The 21918-nt window shown below is 46.4% G+C and overlaps 1 protein-coding gene across 1 annotated transcript; it reads left to right on the forward strand.

Annotated features, from left to right (window-relative positions):
* Positions 1-11393: 11393 nt before the first annotated feature.
* Positions 11394-13791, forward strand: LOC124683345 (arogenate dehydrogenase 2, chloroplastic-like). The gene is made up of 7 exons (XM_047217882.1): positions 11394-11794; positions 11875-12043; positions 12273-12440; positions 12541-12623; positions 12735-12804; positions 12919-12993; positions 13262-13791. Exons 1-7 carry the CDS (start codon positions 11394-11396, stop codon positions 13481-13483), a joined length of 1188 nt encoding a protein of 395 aa, XP_047073838.1. The 3' UTR covers positions 13484-13791.
* Positions 13792-21918: the final 8127 nt, after the last annotated feature.

Raw genomic sequence — 21918 nt, forward strand, 5'->3', positions numbered from 1 at the left:
GCTAATTTTAATTGCTCCTAAACGATACACCTCCTCAACGACATATGGTCCTTCCCATTTCGAGAGTAATTTCCCTGCAAAGAATCTGAGATGAGACCGATACAATAGGACTTTATCCCCAATATTAAATTCTCTTTTGATAATTCTTCTATCATGCCATTTCTTAACTTTCTCTTAAAAGAGTTTAGCATTTTCATAAGCTTCACTTCTCCATTCATCTAGAGAACTTAATTGTAGTAACCTCTTATTACCGGCTAGTTTAGGATCTTTATTTAATTCTCTTACAGCCCAATAAGCTTTGTGCTCTAGTTCTAGAGGTAAATGACAAGCCTTTCCATAGATCATTTTATACGGTGGCATACCCATGGGATTTTTATAAGCAGTTCTATAAGCCCATAGTGCTTCCTTCAATTTACTAGCCCAATTCTTTCTAGTTTTATTAACAGTCTTTTCCAAGATAGATTTAATCTCTCTATTTGATAATTCTACTTGCCCACTAGTTTGAGGATGATAAGCGGAAGCAATTCTATGATTAATACCATATTTAGCGAGAGTTTTCCTAAAACCACCATGAATAAAATGAGAACCTCCATCAGTCATAATATATCTAGGAACTCCAAATCGAGGAAAAATAATATCTAAAAGCATTCTTAGAGAGGTCTCACCATCACCACTTTTTGTGGGTATGGCTTCCACCCATTTGGTAACATAATCAACAACAACAAGTATATGAGTGTTACCTTCTGAAGAGGGAAAAGGTCCCATGAAGTCAAATCCCCAACAATCAAATGGTTCAATAACAAGAGTATAATTCATAGGCATTTCATTGCGTTTGGAGATATTACCAACCCTTTGACATTCATCGCAAGATAAAATAAACTTCCTCGCATCTTTGAAGAGAGTTGGCCAATAAAAACCTGATTGTAGAACCATTTGCGCGGTTCTATCTCCGGCGTGATGTCCTCCATAAGCACTACCATGGCATTTGCTCAATATCTCTTGTTGTTCATATTCGGGAACACATCTTCGCAGAATACCATCCACTCCTTCTTTATATAAGTGTGGATCATCCCAAAAATAATGCCTCAAGTCATAAAAGAATTTCCTCCTTTGCTGGGCTGAAAAAGTTGGAGGCAAGTACTTGGAAACAATAAAGTTAGCATAATCAGCATACCAAGGGCTATCTCGCGAGCTCACCTTTATTACAGCCAATTGTTCATTTGGAAAACTATCATTAACAGGAACAGGATCATAAGCAATATTTTCCAATCTAGACAAGTTATTAGCAACAGGATTATCAGCACCTTTCCTATCTATAGTATGCAAATCAAATTCTTGCAACAGAAGCACCCATCTAATAAGCCTTGGCTTAGCATCTTTCTTTTGCATAAGGTATCTAATTGCAGCATGATCAGTATGAATTGTAACTTTAGAATCAACAATATAAGATCTAAACTTATCACAAGCAAAGACTACAGCCAACAATTCTTTTTCAGTAGTAGCATAATTTCTTTGAGCAGCATCAAGAGTTTTACTAACATAATGAATAACATTCAGTTTTTTATCTACTCGCTGTCCAAGAACAGACGCCTACGACAAAATCACTAGCATCACACATAATTTCAAAAGGTAAGTTCCAATGGGGAGGTTCAACTATAGGAGCAGTTGTTAAGGCTTTCTTTAGAGTTTCAAAAGCTTCCTTACAATCATCATCAAAAACAAAAGGTACATCTTTTTGAAGAAGATTAGTAAGAGGCTTTGAAATCTTGGAGAAGTCTTTAATAAACCTCCTATAAAACCCAGCGTGACCAAGAGCACTACGAATACCTTTAACATCCCTAGTATAGGGCATCTTCTCAATTGCTTCAACTTTAGCTCTATCAACTTCAATACCTCTCTCGGAAATTTTATGTCCCAATACAATTCCTTCATTAACCATAAAGTGGAATTTCTCCCAATTAAGAACAAGGTTAGTTTCTTCACATCTCTCGCAAAACTTTATCAAGGTTCCGCAAGCAATTATCAAAAGAATTCCCATAGACAAGAAAAATCATCCATGAATACCTCTACAATATTCTCGCAAAAGCCATGAAAAATAGCAGACATGCATCTTTGAAAAGTAGCAGGAGCATTACATAAACCAAAAGGCATACGTCTATAAGCATAAGTTTCATAGGGACAAGTGAAAGTGGTTTTCTCTTGATCCTTAGTTTTAACAGCAATTTGTGAAAACCCAGAATAACCATCAAGAAAGCAAAAATGAGTATTTTTGGATAACCTTTCTAACATTTGATCAATAAAAGGCAAAGGGTAATGATCTTTCTTAGTAACTTTATTAACTTTTCGATAATCAATGCACATTCTATATCCTACAACTACTCTTTGAGGTATGAGCTCATCATTATCATTAGGCACAACAGTCATTCCTCCTTTCTTAGGAACGCAACGCACAGGACTAACCCATCTACTATCAGCAATAGGATATATAATACCGGCTTCAAAAAGTCTTAATACCTCATTTCTTACCACATCCTTCATCTTAGGAATTAGACGACGCTGATGTTCAACAACAGGCTTTGCATCATCTTCCATATTAATGGCGTGTTGGCAAATAGAGGGAGAAATCCCCTTCAAGTCATCAAGAGTATAGCCAATAGCTCCTCGGTGTTTCTTCAGTATTTCCAATAACCTTTCTTCTTCAAACTCTGAAAGCTTAGAGCTAATAATAACAGGATATATTTTCTTATCATCAATATGAGCATATTTAAGATTATCAGGCAATGGTTTTAAATCAAAGACAGGATCTTCCCTTGGTGGTGTTGTTGTACCCAGATCTTCTACCGGTAAATCATGCTTAAGAATAGGTTGACGAAGGAAAATTTCATCAAGCTCATTTCTTGCCAAATGTTGCTGCAAAGGATTATTAGGAGCAAGAGCAATAGATGCACACTGTTCAACTCTAAAATCATTATTAGGCGAATCAGCTTTATAAGGAGTTTTGGCAAATTTAGAGAAATTAAACTCATAAGATTCACCAACAAATTTAGTCAAAATTTTCTCTTTCTTGCAATCTATAACAGCTCCACAAGTATTTAGAAAAGGTCTACCAAAAATGATAGGACAATATTTACTAGCAAGCAGAACCAAGTACCAAAAAGTCAGCAGGATATTTAATCTTACCACATAGAACTTCCACATCTCGAACAATACCAATTAGAGAGATAGTTTCTCTATTAGCCAGCCCGAATAACCACATCAATATCTTCAAGTTCACAAGAACCAATTTCGTGCATAATCTCCGTGTAAAGCTCATAAGGAATAGCACTAATACTTGCACCAATATCACATAAACCGTAATAACAATGATCACCAATTCTAACGAGATAGCATAGGAACACTAGCTTTCCTAGACTTATTAGGATGTGAAACAATATTAGAAGCATCTTCACGAGAAAATAATATGACCATCCTCCACATTTTCGATCACAAGATCTTTAACTATTGCAACAGCAGGTTCAACCTTTATTTGTTCTTCAGGTTTTATAGGTTTCTTTTCACTTTTATTAACCGCACTATTTATAACAGGGTACTCCTTCATTTTAGCAGGGAAAGGAGTTTTTTCAATATAAGCTTCAGGAATAACATGATCAGCAGTTTCAATTACAACACATTTATTTATAGATGAATCAATTTTATCTTTATACGGTTCATGATACTTATCAAAATTCTTCTTAGGCAATTCATAATGAGAGGCAAAATCTTTATAAAGATTTGCAACGACTTGAGAATCAAGACCATAAGTAGCACTCATATTACGAAATTTATCAGTATCCATAAAAGTTTCAATGCATTTATAATCGTAATTTATACCTGATTCTCTATCCTTGTCGTTCTCCCATCCTTCAGTATTCTCCTGGATCCGATTAAGAAGGTCCCTTTTAAACTCTTCTTTGTTGCGTGTAAATGACCCAGAACAAGAAGTATCCAGCAAGGTCTTGTCTTGAAAAGAAAGTCTTGCATAGAAATTATCAATAATAATATTACCAGGAAGCTCATGAATGGGGCATTTGAGCATTAAAGACTTAAATCTCCCCCACGCTTGGGAAATACTCTCTCCATCATGAGGCCAGAAATTATATATGCGGTTCCGATCCTTGTGAATTTCACTTGGAGGATAGAACTTAGAATAAAACCGGGGCACAATATCATTCCATTCAAGAGAATCCCCATTATCCAGTAATTTATACCAATGCGCCGCTTTACCAGACAACGATATAGAGAATAATTTCTTCCTCACTTCATCCATAGCAATACCTCACACTTGAATAAACCGCATAATTCATGTAAGAACGAGTAAATGATCTCCGGGTGGACAGTTCCATCCCCCGTATAACGGTTATCCACTACACATTCAATAATTTTCATAGGTATTTTGTATGGTATTTCTTCCTCACCCGGCGCCTCATCCACAACCTTTGCGGTAGTAGTAGATTTTCCAAATAAAAATTCAAGAGAAGATCTCTCCATAATGAATTATGGCAGCGAGCGAGAAATAAAATCAGCACAAACAGTAAAAGTTTCCCTTACCAATTCCACTTACCAATAGCGCTTCACTCCCCGGCAACGGCGCCAGAAAATAGTCTTGATGACCCACAAGTATAGGGGGTGTATCGTAGTATTTTTGATAAGTAAGAATGTCGATCCCAACGAGGAGCAGAAGGTGTTGACAAGCAGTTTCGATGAAGGATTCACTGTAAATGCTCACAGACAAGTATTTAGGGGGTTTTGATGTAGCAGTTGAATAAAGTACGAGTAAGTAAAGTGCGAGAGTAACAATTGCAGCGAGTGGCCCAATCCTTTTTAGCACAAAGGACAAGCCGGTTTGTTTACTTATAATGACCAAACGTTCTTGAGGGCACACGGGATTTTAGTCTAGTGCTTTCGCTACATATGGCTAATTAATCTTCATTGTTTTGATAAGTGTTGTGTGGGTGAACCTATGCTAATGCACCGCCCTTCCTATGACTAATACATACTTGTGATTATACCCCTTGCAAGCATCCGCAACTACAAGAAAGTAATTAAGATAAATCTAACCACAGCCTTAAACTCTGAGATCCTGCTATCCCTCCTGCATCGATATACCAACGGGGTTCAGGTTTCGTTACTCCGGCAACCCCGCAATTGGCAAACGAATACAAGATGTATTCCCCTAGGCCCATAAAGGTGAAGTATCATGTAGTCGACGTTCACATGACACCACTAGAAGAATAACACCACAACTTAAATATCATAACATTGAATATTACTCAACCATACTTCACTACTAACATTTAGACTTCACCCATGTCCTCAAGAACTAAACGAACTACTCACGAGACATCATATGGAACATGATCAGAGGTGATATGATGAATGAATAACAATCTGAACATAAACCTTGGTTCAACGGTTTCACTCAATAGCATCAATAACAAGTAGGAATCAATACCGGGAGAGTTTCCCCTATCAAATAATCAAGATCCAACCCAAATTGTTACAGCGGTGACGATGTGCAGCGGTGGAGACGGCGGTGATGATGATGGAGATGATGACGATGGTGATGGAGATGATGTCCAGCTCGATGACGGTGACGATGGTGTCGATTTCCCCCTCCGGGAGGGAATTTCCCCGGCGGATCTCAGCCTGCCGGAGAGCTCTTTTCTCTCTGGTGTTCTCCGCCTCGCAGAGGCGGCTGTGATTCTTCGCGACTGTCCCCTGGAGCTTAGGTTTTCGGGACGAAGAAATACGCGAAGTAGAGGAGGCCAGAGGGGGCTGTGGGCCCCCTCCCCACAAGGTGGCGCGGCGAGGCCTTGGCCCGCGCCGGCCTGTGAGGTGGGCCCATGGCGGCCCTCCACGGCTCCCGCTTCTGGCTCCCTTCGTCTTTTGGAAAAATAGGAATTTTCATATAATTTCTGTCAATTGTTGATCTTCCGAAATATTGCATTCTGACGGTGCTTTTTCCAGCAGAATCCTGACTCCGGTGCGCGATCCTCCAATAATCATGAAACATGCAAAATAGATGAAATAACATAAGTATCATCTCCAAATATGAAATATATCAATGAATAACAGCAAATTATGATACAAAATAGTGATGCAAAATGGACGTATCACTCGTCGAAGACCTTGACGCTCATGTCCCTGTCGCCGAAGTAGGAGAACAGGAGGATGAAGCCGGCTTCGAGGCTGTGGTGCCGCGCGAACTTCTCCCAGCCGATGTTGAGGTACATCTTGTCGTGCGCGTCCTAGATCACGTCGACGATCCACCGGTAGTAGCCGCACGCAGCCTCCCGCAGATGCATCGTGCGCGGGCGGTCGTCGCCGGCGACGTAGTCGGCGAAGGAGTCCGACAGCCTCTGGATGCCGCGCGGGTCGCCCTTGAGGACGAGGACGAACTCGAACAGCACGTCCGGCTCCACGTCCTTCTCCGACGATGAAGCCGACAGCGTGGGAGGCGTTGGCGAGCGTTCAGCTCTGCCGCGGCCACGACCACGGCCGCGAGGTCGGCCTCCGCCTCTAACAGACATAGCGTCGAGTCTTGTTGAGACGGTGGCGGCTAGGGTTTGGGAGAGAGGCGCTAGGGTTTGTGTGTGAGAGGGACGATGAGAGGCAGCTCTTTTATAGGCCGGAGGGAGGCGGAGGAGCGGTGGCGTTCATTAACGCCGGCACGCAGAGCTAGGCGCGACGGGACGCGTCGTTGCGCCTCTGCGGGAACTGCACCATCGCTGCGGGAACTGCACCGTCGCTGCAAAGCCAATAACTTCCGTCGCAAGGTAGGCGACGGTTAGGTTAAAATTTATTGTGCCACTGACGGGTCGGCCCCGCCACTCCCCGCCTCGCTTTTCGGTGTGTCCGGCGTCCCCGGAGCGTCCCCTGTGGGACGGGGATGGGCTCGGGGCGCCGGACACCGTATCGGGGCGCGTCGGACAAAATTCGGGTTTGGGGGACGCGACTGGAACGTTTTTTGGTCCGGTGCGTCCCAAATAGCTTTGGGGGACGCTTTGAGGGATGCGGCTGGAGATGCTCTAATGTTATTAATGATGAATTTTTGAATGATTTGCCGCTTTAGATAATTTATTTTTTGTATTTTCTGCAAAGGTGAAAATGTGTTGTTGCGCGTATTTATAGTTTGATATAATTCACATTGAAACGGTAAGGAAAGATCGAACTGAACAATTTGGGCTCCCAAGCAAGAAGCTAGCACTACTAGAAAACAGCTTATCAATGGCGCACCACTTTTAGCCATCAGTGGCGCACTAGTGGTGCGCCACTATTATCACGCCACTACTAACAATTAGTAGTGGCGCACCTCCTAATGCTCCACTAGTAAAGCAAATACCAATGGCGCACTAATCAATGCGCCATAGCTAGACATTCCATGCGCCACAGGTACAATACTAGGAAACCAAAAAAGTAAACCCGTGCGCTACCACTAGGCATTGCCGTGCGCCACTGTTAACCATAGTGGGAAACAAAAAAAAAAAGGACAGCTTCCACTAAGCATTGCCGTGCACCAACTATTAAACTATTTTTAGGGACATAAATTACAGTAATTAACTTACACAGTCAAAATACAATTACAACACACATTTACAGAAACCACCCTATACACAAAAATCAAAATCAATCAAATCCAAATGGACCGCGTCGCCGCCGTTGTCGCTTCCACCGCCTGGTGCTGTCGACGTTGCAGCTCGGGGCACGGGCCGGCGTCAGGAGCACGGGTCGACGTCAGGAGCGACGCGGCCGCCGCCAACCGAGGCCCTCGTCGCCGATCTGCCACCGCCTGCTGCCGTCGGGTGGGGGCGCGTGGGAGGGAGCAGCGTCGGTGGCCCCAAGGACCCGTCCCCGTCGACGCCGAAGCGCGGCGCAGTTGCAACGAGGCGATGCCGCGGCCCAGTGGTCGTGCGCCAGCGCGTAGCCGAGGTTGGCCCGGTGGCCGCCCTCGTCGGCGTAGGGCCACACGGGTGCCCCTGATCTGCGCCACAGCCTCCTCCCTGGATGCGCACAGGGGACGCTTCAGATGGCGCATCCGCTCCTCGACGTCCTCCAGCAGTCGGAGCCACACCGCGGCCGCCGGTGGGGCGTCCGAGCGCGACACCTGCCGCACCTGATGCCGCGCCGGAGTGAGGAGGAAGTGGGCTGTGACTAGGGCTTGGGGCTGTGAGGAGAGAAGGGCAGCGCTAGGCCTCTCCCGGTGATGGTGGCGACCGGATCAGGGTGGGTTTGGGGGAGAGAGAAAGTGGATCTGGGGAAGAAGAGAGAGACGAGTGGGTGCGGGTGATCTGGGGAAAGAGACGAGTGGGTACGGGTGACTGGGTGCGGTTGCGTGGGTGGGGTGCAGTGCGCACTGCATGTGTGGTGGCAGCACGGTGGCGCACCTCGTATACTGCGCCATTGCAATTGTCAGCACAGTGGCGCATCTTGTATACTGCGCCATTCCATCTTGCAGCACAGTGGCGCACCACATATAGGTGCGCCATTGCTATTTCGAATAGCAATGGCGCACCTATATGTGGTGCGCCACTGCTAACCCTAGACCTATCTATAGTTCAGATCTGAAATTAGTAGTGGCGCACCACTAGTACTAGTGCGCCATTGGCAATTCGTTAGCAGTGGAGCACCTTGTATTAGTGCGCCACTGCTATATAGCAGTGGAGCACCTCTAGCATGGTGCGCCACTAGTAGTAATCTTACGGCTAGGCCATTTTTTAGTAGTGTAGAGGTCAGACGGTGCGATGAAGCATTAGTTTCACTAATAGTCTCCTCAGATGTTTTTGGAAACAAGCAATCTCGTGAGAGAAGTTTATTAGTAGAGCTAGTTGCTGTCTGTAAGGTTTTAACACATTCACTATAGAAATACAATTTTCCCCCGAAACTTGACGAATGCATATATATTATGTAGACTAGCTGAATACCCGTGCGTTGCTACGGGATTTTTTTATAAAAAAAGTTGATTAATCGAGCTAAATTTAGTCCTCCTCTAGAACAACCATCCAAACCCTTGTAAGCTTGTAGATTTGAAACAATTATACTTTCTCGGACAGTAAGTGCTTTTATATACTCCCTCCGTTCCTTGTTATAAGGTGTATAGTTTTTTTTTCAAAAAAGCTCCAAAATATAATGTGTATTGGGTAGAACCACTCAATTGGACTTTTTTTTAAGGATTCGATTGCATTTTCATAGCTCATGCAAACTCCTCTATTTTCTCAAAGCAATAATTCAGCGGTAATCTTGCCCAAAACTCGTGTAACTTGCCACGATGTGCATTTCTTAATTTCCGTGCCAAAAACTATACACCCTATATTTAGGAACGGAGGGAGTAATATATGAGAGTATTGAGCTATTTTGTCTTTTTATTTTACAACTGAAATCAGATATCCATGATCTCACATTTAAATTTTTTTTTTAGCACGTAGTGACTATGAAATGGACAACTGATATTTTGCATGATTTTACTAATTAGGCAGTAAGGGTTCTTTCTGACCTACAAAGAAACGGATAAATAATTAGCAATCAAGTATGAACAGTGTATATCAGAACAATATCATCTAAAATTCATTTTCAGCTTTATTTTGACATGCCATCATTTCATTTGTTCTCCATAGTTTTGATTTACCTATGAGTAAACTAAATGAGAAGAACATAGATTAAAATCTAGCAGTAATGATGCTAGAAAATCAAGGAATTTACTCTTATATATGAAGAAACAACACCAAAATATTTCAGTTCTTGTAGTCAGATCAACAAACACATAGAGAGCAATAACCCGAAAACTTCAGTACTTCAAATAAATTATTCATATGGTTGCTAGTTCAAAGCCGCCCTTTGACGACAAAGAGATTAGCATGTAGAGGCTGGCCTCATCAAGATAGTTGCACTTACGCGATCAGGAAACCGAGACTGCAAGCCATCTTATCATGAAATGCCCGTATATATGCCAATGAAGTATGGCATGGCTTAGTTTCGACCCATTCCAGCTGCTGCTAGCATTGGTTCCCACTCAACATCCATCAATGGCTGGTGGAAGAAGATATACAGGTTCAGGAAAAATAAGCTACGATGAGATCAAACTCAGATCTCACTCTATGTAGTTTTGCACTTGTGTAAAGAAAGAGATGGACTTATTTTTTGAGAATTGTAGCTCTTCTCCTGACGGGTTAAGATCAGAGTTGATCTTGCCAACCTGAGTGCAGCAAGTGGTGGCCATGTGAATTGCTTGCTCGCCATACCGCCATAGTCGTATCAATGTGCACTTAAGCTGATCAGCATCGCTCAAGTGCATGTACGAACAGCTGGCCGTAGCATTTGCGCTCGCCTGTGCAGCCCAAGTACCTGACAACAACATGGCCGGGAACACTGTGCGGCATACGGCCACCGCGGGCCGACGGAACAGAGGCCTCGGAAAGATATGAGTTGCCCGGAAGGTTTTTCCTCTGACCGGTTTCACGGGGGATGCTGAGGTGCGTCGGGGTGGCGCGGGGTCGACGGTGGCGGCGCTCGCCTCGGCAGGAGGTGAAGAAGACGAATACTATTTGCTGAAGGAAGAGCTCCCAGAAACAGCGGCCTGGCCCATGGAGGTCTGCAGATGGCTATCTAGCCTGGTACTCCTCTGCCGATTCTAACGTGGCGACTAAAATTGGTGACGGGGCAAACGGCCTTTCGTGGGGTCGGTTTTCTTTGCTGCTGGATTCCAATCGAATATGTTGGTTTGGAGACTACATAGATCGTGGGCCTGGTTATCCGGGGCGATCTAAGTGGAGGTTATATTGGGCCTAGCAAAAACACTCTTTGGCCCATTTGTGACACCAGGCAGCCACCTATTTCAATTTAATAGTAAAGATATACATGTAGAATTTTTTGTCAAATTTTTTCGACATTTTAAATATAACTTTTTGGTAGAGGGACATATGCACCCAGGAGCCAAATTAAATTTCCGCTATAGAATAGCTTTATGCTTCAGCAATATGTTTGCTCACTTTAAGAAGCACGTGATAAAATCAGCTATTGTATGAGCTCTTTTTTTTTTCAACTAAGTAAAAATATACTGTACTACTTTCTCTGTCTGATGTAAGTTATCTATGATTTGTCTAGATTCAGATGTATATAAGACTCTGAATATATATATCTAAATTTTAGCAAAATTTAAATAAGTTTATGAGTTGGGGGTACTCCGTAGTATTTTAATCCTGCTTATTTGGCTCTGATAAAATTGCAGTGACGTTTAAGTTCCGTCTGACACTTAGCTACCACCACTAAATTCCGCATCGCGATGCTAGCCTGGGATACACCTCATAACTCCTCGCGTCAGCTCACCATAAAAAAGTCGGTAACGACTAATCGATCGATCAATGGCTTCCTCCCTTCGCCACTTCGCCCACTCGCCGGCCGGCGGCAGCACCGCCGCCGCCGCCTCGACACCCAGTTTGCTGCGCCGCTTCAGCCCCGACTTCTGCACGTTCGCTGACCTCCGGCCGATCAGACCGGTCGCCGCGACCCCCAAGCCCGCGAGACCCGCCGAGCAGGAGCAAGAACAGTGCGCCGCCGCCGGCACCGACGAGGAGCCTTCGGTACCGACGACGAACCCGCCAGAGCCCGGGGCGGTGCCGGCGCTCCGTGTCGGGATCATCGGGTTCGGCAACTTCGGGCAGTTCATCGCCAGGGGCATCCAGCGGCAGGGCCACGCCGTGCTGGCCTCCTCCAGATCCGACTACTCCGACTACTGCTCCGCCCACGGGATTCGCTTCTTCAGGTGACCGACCAGCCAACCCATCTTCCCGCCGGTTGTTCCGGATGCCAAGGCGCTCACGGTGCGAAATGTGCTGAGAATAGGAGCCTGGATGCCCTGTGCGAGGAGCAGCCGGACGTGCTGCTGGTGTGCAGCTCCATCCTCTCCACCGAGGCCGTCGTCCGCGCCATCCCCTTCGGCAAGCTCCGTCCCGACACCATCGTCGCCGACGTACTCTCCGTCAAGCAGTTCCCCCGCAACCTGCTCCTCGAGGTACGGCTGCAAAGCGTGGTCACAAACATACTACAGTATACTACTGCGTAGAAGCTCTGAACTTTTGGAACGGAGCAGAGTTTGGTGCCAACTTTGAATGAAAGAAATACCCAATAATTCGTCTCGTTGCCAAACATACGGGACCAATACATTGTTGGGGGCATGTGAGTGTACCATCAATTCCGGTTCATTAGCCTGACTTGGTGATTGTTTGGTGGCACACCGTCAGATCCTACCGCCGGAGTTCGGGATCGTCTGCACGCACCCCATGTTCGGGCCGGAGAGCGGAAAGCACGGCTGGAACACGCTCCCCTTCGTCTACGACAAGGTTCGCATTGCGGAGGAAGGAGATCAGAATGCCAAGTGCGAGCAGTTCTTGAGCATCTTTGAGAGAGAGGTAATTGCATTGGTCGACCGGGTCTATTTCATTCAGGATTCAGAAGAAGCAACTCATGGGGGAGTTACTGAAGCATGTGAAGGTAACTGTTTGCTTGTAGGGATGTCGAATGGAGGAGATGTCATGTGCAGAGCATGATCGGCACGCAGCGGGAAGTCAGTTCATCACACACACCATTGGGAGGTGGATACTTTTGCCAACAAATTGTGTCCTCCATGTGTTTGCTTATAATACCCAGTAGGCCAATACTACATCTGGTAAAGTTGAAATGTTAACCTTATGTGATTAGTGCAGGGTCTTGGCGCAGCTAGAGCTCAAGTCCACACCGATCAACACCAAGGGTTACGAGACCCTCCTGCAACTTGTAAGCTGTGTGACTGCTGAGTAAAGACAAGAAAAATTGATGCCTTTTTCATTTTTGAGAGCTTGTTAACTAACTGATCATATTTATGGCATTTTTGCCTGCAACCTCTTGCAGACGAAGAACACAGCAAGCGACAGTTTTGATCTATACTATGGGCTCTTCATGTACAATGTAAATGCCACGGAGCAGGCAAGTACGCTCATACGACACACTGTCCTTTTCTGAAATTATGTGCTAGTTAATGTTCCACAATCAATCTTGAAACCACATCCACATTGTCTAATGACGTACATTGTGGTATGTGTTCCACAATCAATCTTGAAACCACATCCACATTGTCTAATGCCGTACATTAGTGGCATGCATACCAGCAATTCTTGTGAAACTTCTGCCATGATATTGTTCATCAAGAGAGTGTGCTAAAACATATGCTGAATTCCGAAAATATTATGTCCAGATGGAAAAATTGGACAGGGCATTTGAGCAGGTGAAGCAGATGCTGTATGGCAGGCTCCATGATGTGCTAAGAAAGCAGATTGTAGAGAGGGTCCCCGTCCCAGGGGCCCCTTCATTGAGACCAAGAGAAGCCCGGAACAATTGTGCAGAAGAGACGAATCACATATCTCAGGTTGCTGATGTACATACATTTTCCCAAGCGGCTTTCAGCACAGCAAAATAACACACGAAGCAATCTCGAGCTGCTCAATCGGGTGGCAGCAATCGTGATGTCATGATGGAATTGTCGATGATGTGGCCGTCATTACAGTGTCGCCTGGGGTAATCGGTCGCACTGCAATCCGCTCTAAATGTTATATCTGAGTCTGCTCCAGAAGTTAAAGCCTGTATCTTTCTCACTGTTGTAATGTTGTAAAGAGTGTATGTATGTGATCTTACTCATGTTTGTTTCGTGACTGTTGTAAATATGCCAAGAGTAGAGGAGTAAAGATGACAACATCGGAAGTCCCAGATGTAATTTTAATTTTATCAGGATCTTTATTGTTTGTGTGCTTTTTATTTTTATTTCCTTTGATCTAATGCTTAGCTGTTGATACGGTGCTTTAAGATTCGTGCCAGTGTTTGGTCAAGTTTGATCAATTTTCGTTGAACTGCAGTCTTTTCGAACCGAATGAAACTCAACTGACTGAATGGTACAATAGCATTTCTCTGAAGTTGTATTGTAACAAATTGTTAGTTCTTTAGAGATAAGTACTTTAAAGTTGTATCATTTAACAAATGGTTTCTTTAGAGATTTGGTTCTAGCGGGAAACAAGCAAACACTAGGGGCGTGTTTGGTAGCCTGGGCCCGATTCCTGACTCACTAGCGCAGTGGTGCAAGTACACTTGCGCTTGCGCGTCCAGAATGAGCTACGGGCCAAAATTGGCATGTTGTTTGGTAAGTCGGGTTGCATTGGTTGGGCTGAAAAGGTCTTTTTGTTTGTTTGCCTGCAGCCAACCCGAAATCTCGATGGAGATGAGATTAGGCATGTTTGGTACCATCCAGCCATGCCTAAGGTTATCTCTTCTCTACAACGGGTAGCCTTACCATGCTCTCACCTCCCATCACACATAAATCACAGTTCATGATAGTTGCAAACTTACGAAGCATAGCAGTTCATGAAATCATCCCTAGCTACTACTACGAATGGTAGTTCATAACACGATGCTCCCTAGCTACTACGAATGAAAGTTTATCATAAATCACAGTTTATCTGAAGTTGTATTGTAACAAATTGTTAGTTCTTTAGAGATAAGTACTTTAAAGTTGTATCATTTAACAAATGGTTTCTTTAGAGATTTGGTTCTAGCGGGAAACAAGCAAAGACAAGCAAACACTAGGGGCGCGTTTGGTAGCCTGGGCCCAATTCCTGGCTCACTGGCGCAGTGGTGCAAGCACACTTGCGCTTGCGCGTCTAGAATGAGCTACGGGCCGAAATTGGCATGTTATTTGGTAAGTCGGGCTGCATTGGTTGGGCCGAAAAGGTCTTTATGTTTGTTTGCCTGCAGGCAACCCGAAATCTCGATGGAGATGAGATTAGGCATGTTTGGTACCATCCAGGCATGCCTAAGGTTACCTCTTCTCTATAACGGGTAGCCTTACCATGCTCTCACCTCCCATCACACATAAATCACAGTTCGTGATAGTTGCAAACTTACGAAGCATAGCAGTTCACAAAATCGTCCCTAGCTACTACGAATGGTAGTTCATTGCGTCTACCCACTCTTGCCTCTTCACCTTCCAGGCATCATTGTCGCATGCGTCCACGCCATGGCCGGTCTCTACTTCATCAAAAGTGACAACCTCTTCGAAGAACTCATCCTCGCCCCAACCTAGGATCCAGTTATGAAAAATGCAGCAAGCAAGGACTAGCTTTACTTGAGTGTCAAACGTGTGGAACGGTTTCTGGTCAAGGACCTTGAACATGTTCTTCAATGTAGCAAAGGTCCTCTCAATGGTGACTCTAAGGCTTGAGTGTCTCAGATTGAACAACTCTCTCGCATTCATAGGTCGGTGCTTCGCAGAGAACTCGTTGAGGTGGTACGTTGTTTTCCTGAAGGGAGGTAGAATTCCAGGTCGGCATGGATATCCAGCATCTCCAAGGTAGAACTGTTACCGCCGGATTTTAGCCAAATCCAAATGGGCCGTGATTGAGATGGGCTTAGAGGATATGCACATAAAATATTTCTGAATCGGCCTCGTACGAGAGTTTGGGCTAGATTGCCCGTGTATCTGTACATTATGGTAGATTACGTTTTAGTTTAGAATTAAGAGATAGAGTTTAGTTCGTACACAGTTAGGTTTATTCCAAAGATAGAAAGTCTACGGACTATAAATATGTACCTAGGGTTATTGAGAAAGGAGGACGATCACGTTCACAACAAACACAATCTAGGCGCATCGCCACCCCTTGTTTCGAGGGTTTCTTCCGGGTAAGCGTCATGCTGCCCAGATCGCATCTTGCGATCTGAGCAGTATCAAGTTTATTCGTTATTTTGTGTTGCTCGTACTGAAGCCTTGTTGATGGCGAGTAATACTGTTATCATAGATGTTTTAGGGCTAACATCGATACTTTTCTGGTATGTTTGCTTAATTATGCTGCCCCTAAAATATCTAGCTGCCTTTGCACCTATCTTAGGTGTAAGGGCAGCATCTTGCTTAGTCTTTATTTAGTAGATCTGATCCGTTATGGTTGTTCCTTGCTCTCCAAGGATTAGTTTGATATCCGCATGGTTAGGCCTTGCAAACGGGTTGAACGATCCAGTAGTGTGCAAGGTATGGTTTGCCGATCCAAGAAGGGTTGTTCCGGGAATCGACTCTGTGTTGGTTTTTAGGCCTCTTCTAGGACTAGTTTTCTGTTATCTTTCGTATCTGCCAGACTCAACTACGTGTAGGACGTTCCAGTTATGCGGTGAAAACCTTAGACTATCGTAGATCGGTTTAACTTAGTATTGATAAAGCAGGATCCTCATGTTATCGTAGATCTAATACGAACCATGGGTAAATCGGCTCCTTGAGCCGATTCACAGGGTAACCTGAGAGCCGATCGAGGCTCGGATTTAATGTTTACGTGTCTGCCATGCAGGAAACTAATTGAAGCAATCCATCACCTTCCTGACCAGGTATAGGTCAGGTGGCACGCCCTCGCAACAGCCAGGACGTGTGCCGGAGTTTTGCGGGCTGTTGCCCGAGGGAGCAGGGCCCACCAGCAGTTCTGGGAGCCTCCCGGCTCTTCGTGTTGCTCGTCGCTGCTCGCCGGTGGGTTTTGGCAGGCAACACATTCTGGCACGCTCGGTGGGACCTTCTACAGCAACTGCGTCAACATCTACAGCTGAGATGGCGGACGCACCAATCACGTACGAAGATCTGCCTGAGGAGCACAAGAAGAAATATGATGATATTATAGCTGTCTTCGAAGCCGATCTCATCGGCTCTTTCGAGAGGACCCGTAAACATGGCATTAGGTGGAAAGGGTTCTCACCCGAAGGCGTTCTCGATGAAGTAGATCTATCTATCCCTTCAGAGGAACGCACCAGAGCTCTGCACCAGGAAGTTAATTACATGGTGGCTCATTCTCTACACCGTCATTCTGAGAGCTTGGTGAACGCTTTCGAGCGCATTGCGGTTCGCGTGGTTCAGGAAATCATGAAGCATCAGTACTCTCCGTCAGGGCCTGCCCTAGGGACTCACCAGGGAGAAATACCGTTCCAAACCAGACCGCAGCTGCCATTCGCGCTTGCAGCCCCAGAGCCACCAGGTTCGCCGGCATACGTCGTCTACAAGATTGGAGGCGATCCTGGCGATTACCAATTCCTGCATGAGCCGCCTAAAGAAATCCCACATGGGTACGTGTGCACATACGTGCCGGACTGCAATAACTTGGCGCGCACAAACCAGATTGCAGTAGGAGCGGTTGCGGGAGCGGACACCGATAAACAGGCGTGGCTAGCTAAATATGCCACCGGAACGAGTCATGAAAGCTCAGCCCCTGCAGCTCATACCGTGGAACAGATCAGTACAATCTTGAGAGACCAGTTCGGCATCCTGCCAAAGAGGAGAACAGTCGGCTATTCCAAGCCGTACCCCAACGAATATGATTTAATTCCGCTGCCGCCCAAGTATCGGCTCCCTGAGTTCTCAAAGTTCAATGGATCAGAAGGGTCTAGCTCAATTGAGAATGTGAGCCGATATTTGGCACAGTTGGGCATGATTTCAGCATCAGACCCGTTACGTGTAAGGTTTTTTGCGCAATCTCTCACAGGACCAGCTTTTGGGTGGTATACCTGTTGACGTTCGAAACCCACCGGCGGGCAGCGACGGGCAACACCGTAGAGCCGGGAACAACCTAGGGCTGCGGCTGGCCGAGGTCCCTCCGAGCGACGGCCCGCAAAGCCTTCTGGTCACACGTCCGATGCTGATGCAAGGGCGTGCCACCTGACCTATACCTGGTCAGGAAGGTGATGGAGATGCCTCGCTTAGTTTCCTGCATGGCATACACGTAAACATTAAATACGAGCCTCGATCGGCTCTCAGGTTATCCTGTGAATCGGCTCACGAAGCCGATCCACCCATGATTCGTACGAGGTGCACGAATATATGGTGGTCCTGCTTGATCAAGATAAAGGTAATGAGATCTACGACGATTTAGGGTTTTCACCGCATAATCGGATCATCCTACTCAGGATTGGGCCTCGCGGCCACGCACGGTGATCGTAAGCCGATCCTAGACAAGGCCTAAAAACCAACACGAGGTTGATCCCGGAACATCCTCGTCTAGGACTAGCGAACGACACCCTACGTGCCGCTGGATCCTCCAGCCCCTTGTAAGGCCTAACTATTGCAGATATTAAACTAATCCTTGATGAACAAGGAGCAACCGTAACGGATCAGATCTACTAAATAATGATCAAGCGGGGTGCCGCCCCCACACCTAAGATAGGTGTGAGGGCGGCTAGACATGCAAGGGTTGCACTACGATAGCATGTTACGCGAAGAACTATGCTAACCCTAACACATCTATGATAACTACGTTGCTCGCCATCAAAAGGGCTTCGATACGAGCAACGCATGAACAACGTGGAGCTTGTGCTGCCTAGATCGCAAGATGCGATCTAGGCAGCATGTTGCTTACCGATAGAAACCCTCGAGACGAAGGAGTTGGCGATGCGCCGAGATTGATTTGTTGGTTGAACGTTGGTTGTTGTTTATTCCATAAACCCTAGATACATATTTATAGTCCAGGGGACTTTCTAACTTAGACGTGCACCTAACCGTGCACGGGTAAAATTCTAACTAACCGACACGTATCCTAATATGTTACAGATACAAAGGCAAACTAGCCCAAACTCATCATAACAGGCCGATTCACGTAATTCTTCCATGTATATTCTTCAAGTCCATCTTGATCGCGGCCCACCTCTGGCTCGGTCAAATTCTGGTGATAACACATGCCCCCCTGGTTTTGGAATTGGTAATTCCAAAATCACTCTGTTTTCCTTTCGTTGGGTCATGTCGTGGCAGAACCGTTGCAGTATCCGTCATCATGATGCCTTGCCTTCTCAACTTCTCCGCGTGACCTGGCAGTTTTTTTTTTTTAGGCACCACTTCCTCGAAAACTGCTGTGGCATTAAATTTCCACTATATCCCCTTTTATTTAACCGCTCCGCACAGTTTATTTTCACATCTTCTTCGCATTAGCACTCCAAAAGCCCTCCGGTGCCACCATGTCTTCTTCCTCCTCTGCTCCATCGGATCTTTCCAGCCAGTCCTCCCCTTCCCGTGAGCCGACGCCGGAGCCGACCCAGGAGGAAGTCCACGCGGCGAACACCCGCCGCGCCATCGAAGCTGGGGAGGAGTCCAGCCATGACTTCTCCGTCTGGTCTGAGGACGATAAGTCCTTGACCGACGGGGAAAGCGACCTCCGCTTCCTCGCCGACGGGGAAACAGAGGAGGAGAGCGATGACGATCGCTTCTCCTGCGACTTCACCTCTTCCGAGGAGGAGGAGGAGGAGCAGGAAGAGGAGGAGGATGACACCTCCTCCGACGAGCCGCCGGCCAAGCGGTTCTGCCCCTGGCCGGGCAACCTCAGCGACTTCGACAGCGACGATGACGCTGATGAAGAGGACGAGGACAATGAGGGCCCGGTCGGCGGCCATTGGAGCGACGACGAGCCCGCCGGAAGCAGCGCCGACAGCGGCGATGACGGCGACGACGAGGGCAGTGAAGGCCCGTAGATAGGACCTCTAGTATAGGGCCAGTAGTAGTAGATGGGGCAATGTACCCCCTAGTACTTCCTTTTGAGAGCAATCAGCTCTTTATGTAAGAAATCTCGCCTATCAATGAAGAACTTTTTCCCAATTTGATTTTGCCGATTTCCTTTGAGCTTAATTTAGCCGATTCCCTCTCATACTGACCTTGCCGATTTGTCCCCTTTGCCAATGCGTAATGAGCCGATAGCAACACATCGGTCCTTTAAAATTCACCCTTCCATTCTTCAACTGATGATTTTTGAAATCTGGTGGATAATGTAGAATCTTCAGGGAAGCCTTTAAATTCTTCCAACCAAACCTAATGGTCTTCTTTAACACTCATCATCTGTGAAGAAGGTTGTGATGAAAGATCAGCCGATGGTACCCCAATCGGCTCCTGAACAGAGCATCTACCAGGCCTGCTGCCCCCCGAGCCTTACTCGAGGCGAGAATGTCAAAGAGGATGCGCCAAAGCCGATCATCTTTCTTCCTTAGAAATCTGATATACCCCTTCTGGACTTGGTGGAGATCCGGTAAACCTCGTATGATTGTACTAGAGTCGATGCTGCGCATCGGCTTCCTTTCTCAGTTCTAAAGTCGATGTCTCGCATCGGCTGTAAATTTTTTTTTTTTACTGGCCGATTTTTCCTAACCGGCCCCCAATGTTTCACTGTATCCATGTTTTCCTGCACCTATTCCCATGTTCATCGTGTTTAGGTGCCCCCCGAGCCGAATCTGTCAGGGAATGGCAGATATCGGCTTTGTAATTCGCACATCGGCTCCGATAGGATCAAGGACGAACACAAGTAGAACATGTGGTGAGGATAATTTTGGCCGATTGCTGGGATCGGCCTCCATATTGATTGAAGCGCTGACTGAAGGTTCTGTAACGTCCCTTCATAGATTTTTGGGGCCGATCACAAGGATCACCCTTGCCACGTTTGCTCATCGCTTTGTTTCAGCTACATGGTCAGGCCAGTGGATAAAACCAGCTTAACCCTTCCCTTCGTCACGTCGATGCGTTCGCAGTCGTCCAAGTTGATACCTGAGAGGGGTTCTTGGCCTGCTGCTTCCCATGCGTTCATGCCAGCCGTTGAAATTTCGGCTGAGTCATCGGCCAGGACGACTTCTACCTCATCTCCATCCCACTGTATTATGCATTGGTGCATCGTGGAGGGAATGCAGCAGTTGGCGTGGATCCAATCTCTTCCTAGCAGAACAGCATAAGTGCTCGTGCTATCGACGATGAAGAACGTTGTAGGGATAGTTTTCCTTCCTACGGTCAGATCCACGTTCAGAACACCTTGTGCGTCAGACGCTTGGCCGTTGAAATCGCTCAATGTCACGTTGGTCTTGATTAGATCTGAGCTAGAGCGTCCCAGCCGACGTAGCATAGAGTACGACATGATGTTGACTGCCGCTCCGGTGTCCACCAGCATCTTATTTACAGGCCTCCCATCGATATAATCTCGCAAGTACAGGGCCTTCAGATGTCTGTAGCTTCTTTCTCGTGGCTTCTCAAAGATAACCGGTCGTGGGCCGCAGTCAAGTTGTGCCACAGGTGCCTCGTCTAATCCCGGAGCACTGAACTCCGAAGGGAGGATGAACACCATGTTTGTGCCAGCCGATGTTTCATCATCGGCTTTCCTTTGCTTGGGGTGCCACTCCATTTTCCGTGAACGACCCTCTTCGTCCAGGGTTCGCTGAACTTTCGCAGCCAGATCAGGTCGTGCCTTCCTTAGCGTATGTAAGTATAACCTTTCGGCTTCCTCCAGGCCGCGCAATCGCTGAACCCTGCGCTTTTGGGAACGGCTGAGTCCATCAGGGCACCACCTTGGACGGTGGTACCTGTTTTCTTCTTCTTGTCCCTCGTCTTCTGAATCCTCGAGATCTGCCCACCGAGGGGACTCAGCGCGTTTGCTTTGTGGCGGGAGAGGCCCTAAGCGCCTGAACACAGACACGTTGGCTGTCTCCTTCTTCTTCTGGTTGCATTCTGGGCAATTGCCGATTGTGGGCAATCGGCTCATTCCTGAATCCCAGCAGTGTCTGAAGAAGGGGCAGTCCCAGTGCCTGTCGTTGTCATCTTGCTCCCTTGATTCTCCTTTGGCACGGCGCTCGTGTTCCTCCTCATCGTGATCATGCCGACGATATCTTCTGGCTTCTCAAGCCAGACGATCTCTTTCATCATCATCACTGGATCGTCGGCGTCGGTCATACTGACTCACATACTTGTTGAGGAGGTGATCAGAGAGGGGTCGCTGATATCTCATGTTCTTCACTTCTCCCTCTGTGACGTAGCGCTTGCCATCATGACGGAGCCGATCGCGTGGAGCGGCCTCCTCTGTGTCCTTGCTACGAGAGCAGCTGCCC

The sequence above is a fragment of the Lolium rigidum genome, chromosome 1, assembly GCF_022539505.1.
Source record: "Lolium rigidum isolate FL_2022 chromosome 1, APGP_CSIRO_Lrig_0.1, whole genome shotgun sequence".
Lineage (NCBI taxonomy): Eukaryota > Viridiplantae > Streptophyta > Magnoliopsida > Poales > Poaceae > Lolium > Lolium rigidum.

Excerpts from the sequence above, each read along its gene's own strand:
- LOC124683345 (XM_047217882.1), top strand. The coding sequence starts at position 11,394 with ATGGCTTCCTCCCTTCGCCACTTCGCCCACTCGCCGGCCGGCGGCAGC. Across the intron at positions 12,441-12,540 it reads TGAGCATCTTTGAGAGAGAG|GGATGTCGAATGGAGGAGAT; the intron begins GTAATTGCATTG and ends GTTTGCTTGTAG. Across the intron at positions 12,805-12,918 it reads ACGAGACCCTCCTGCAACTT|ACGAAGAACACAGCAAGCGA; the intron begins GTAAGCTGTGTG and ends AACCTCTTGCAG.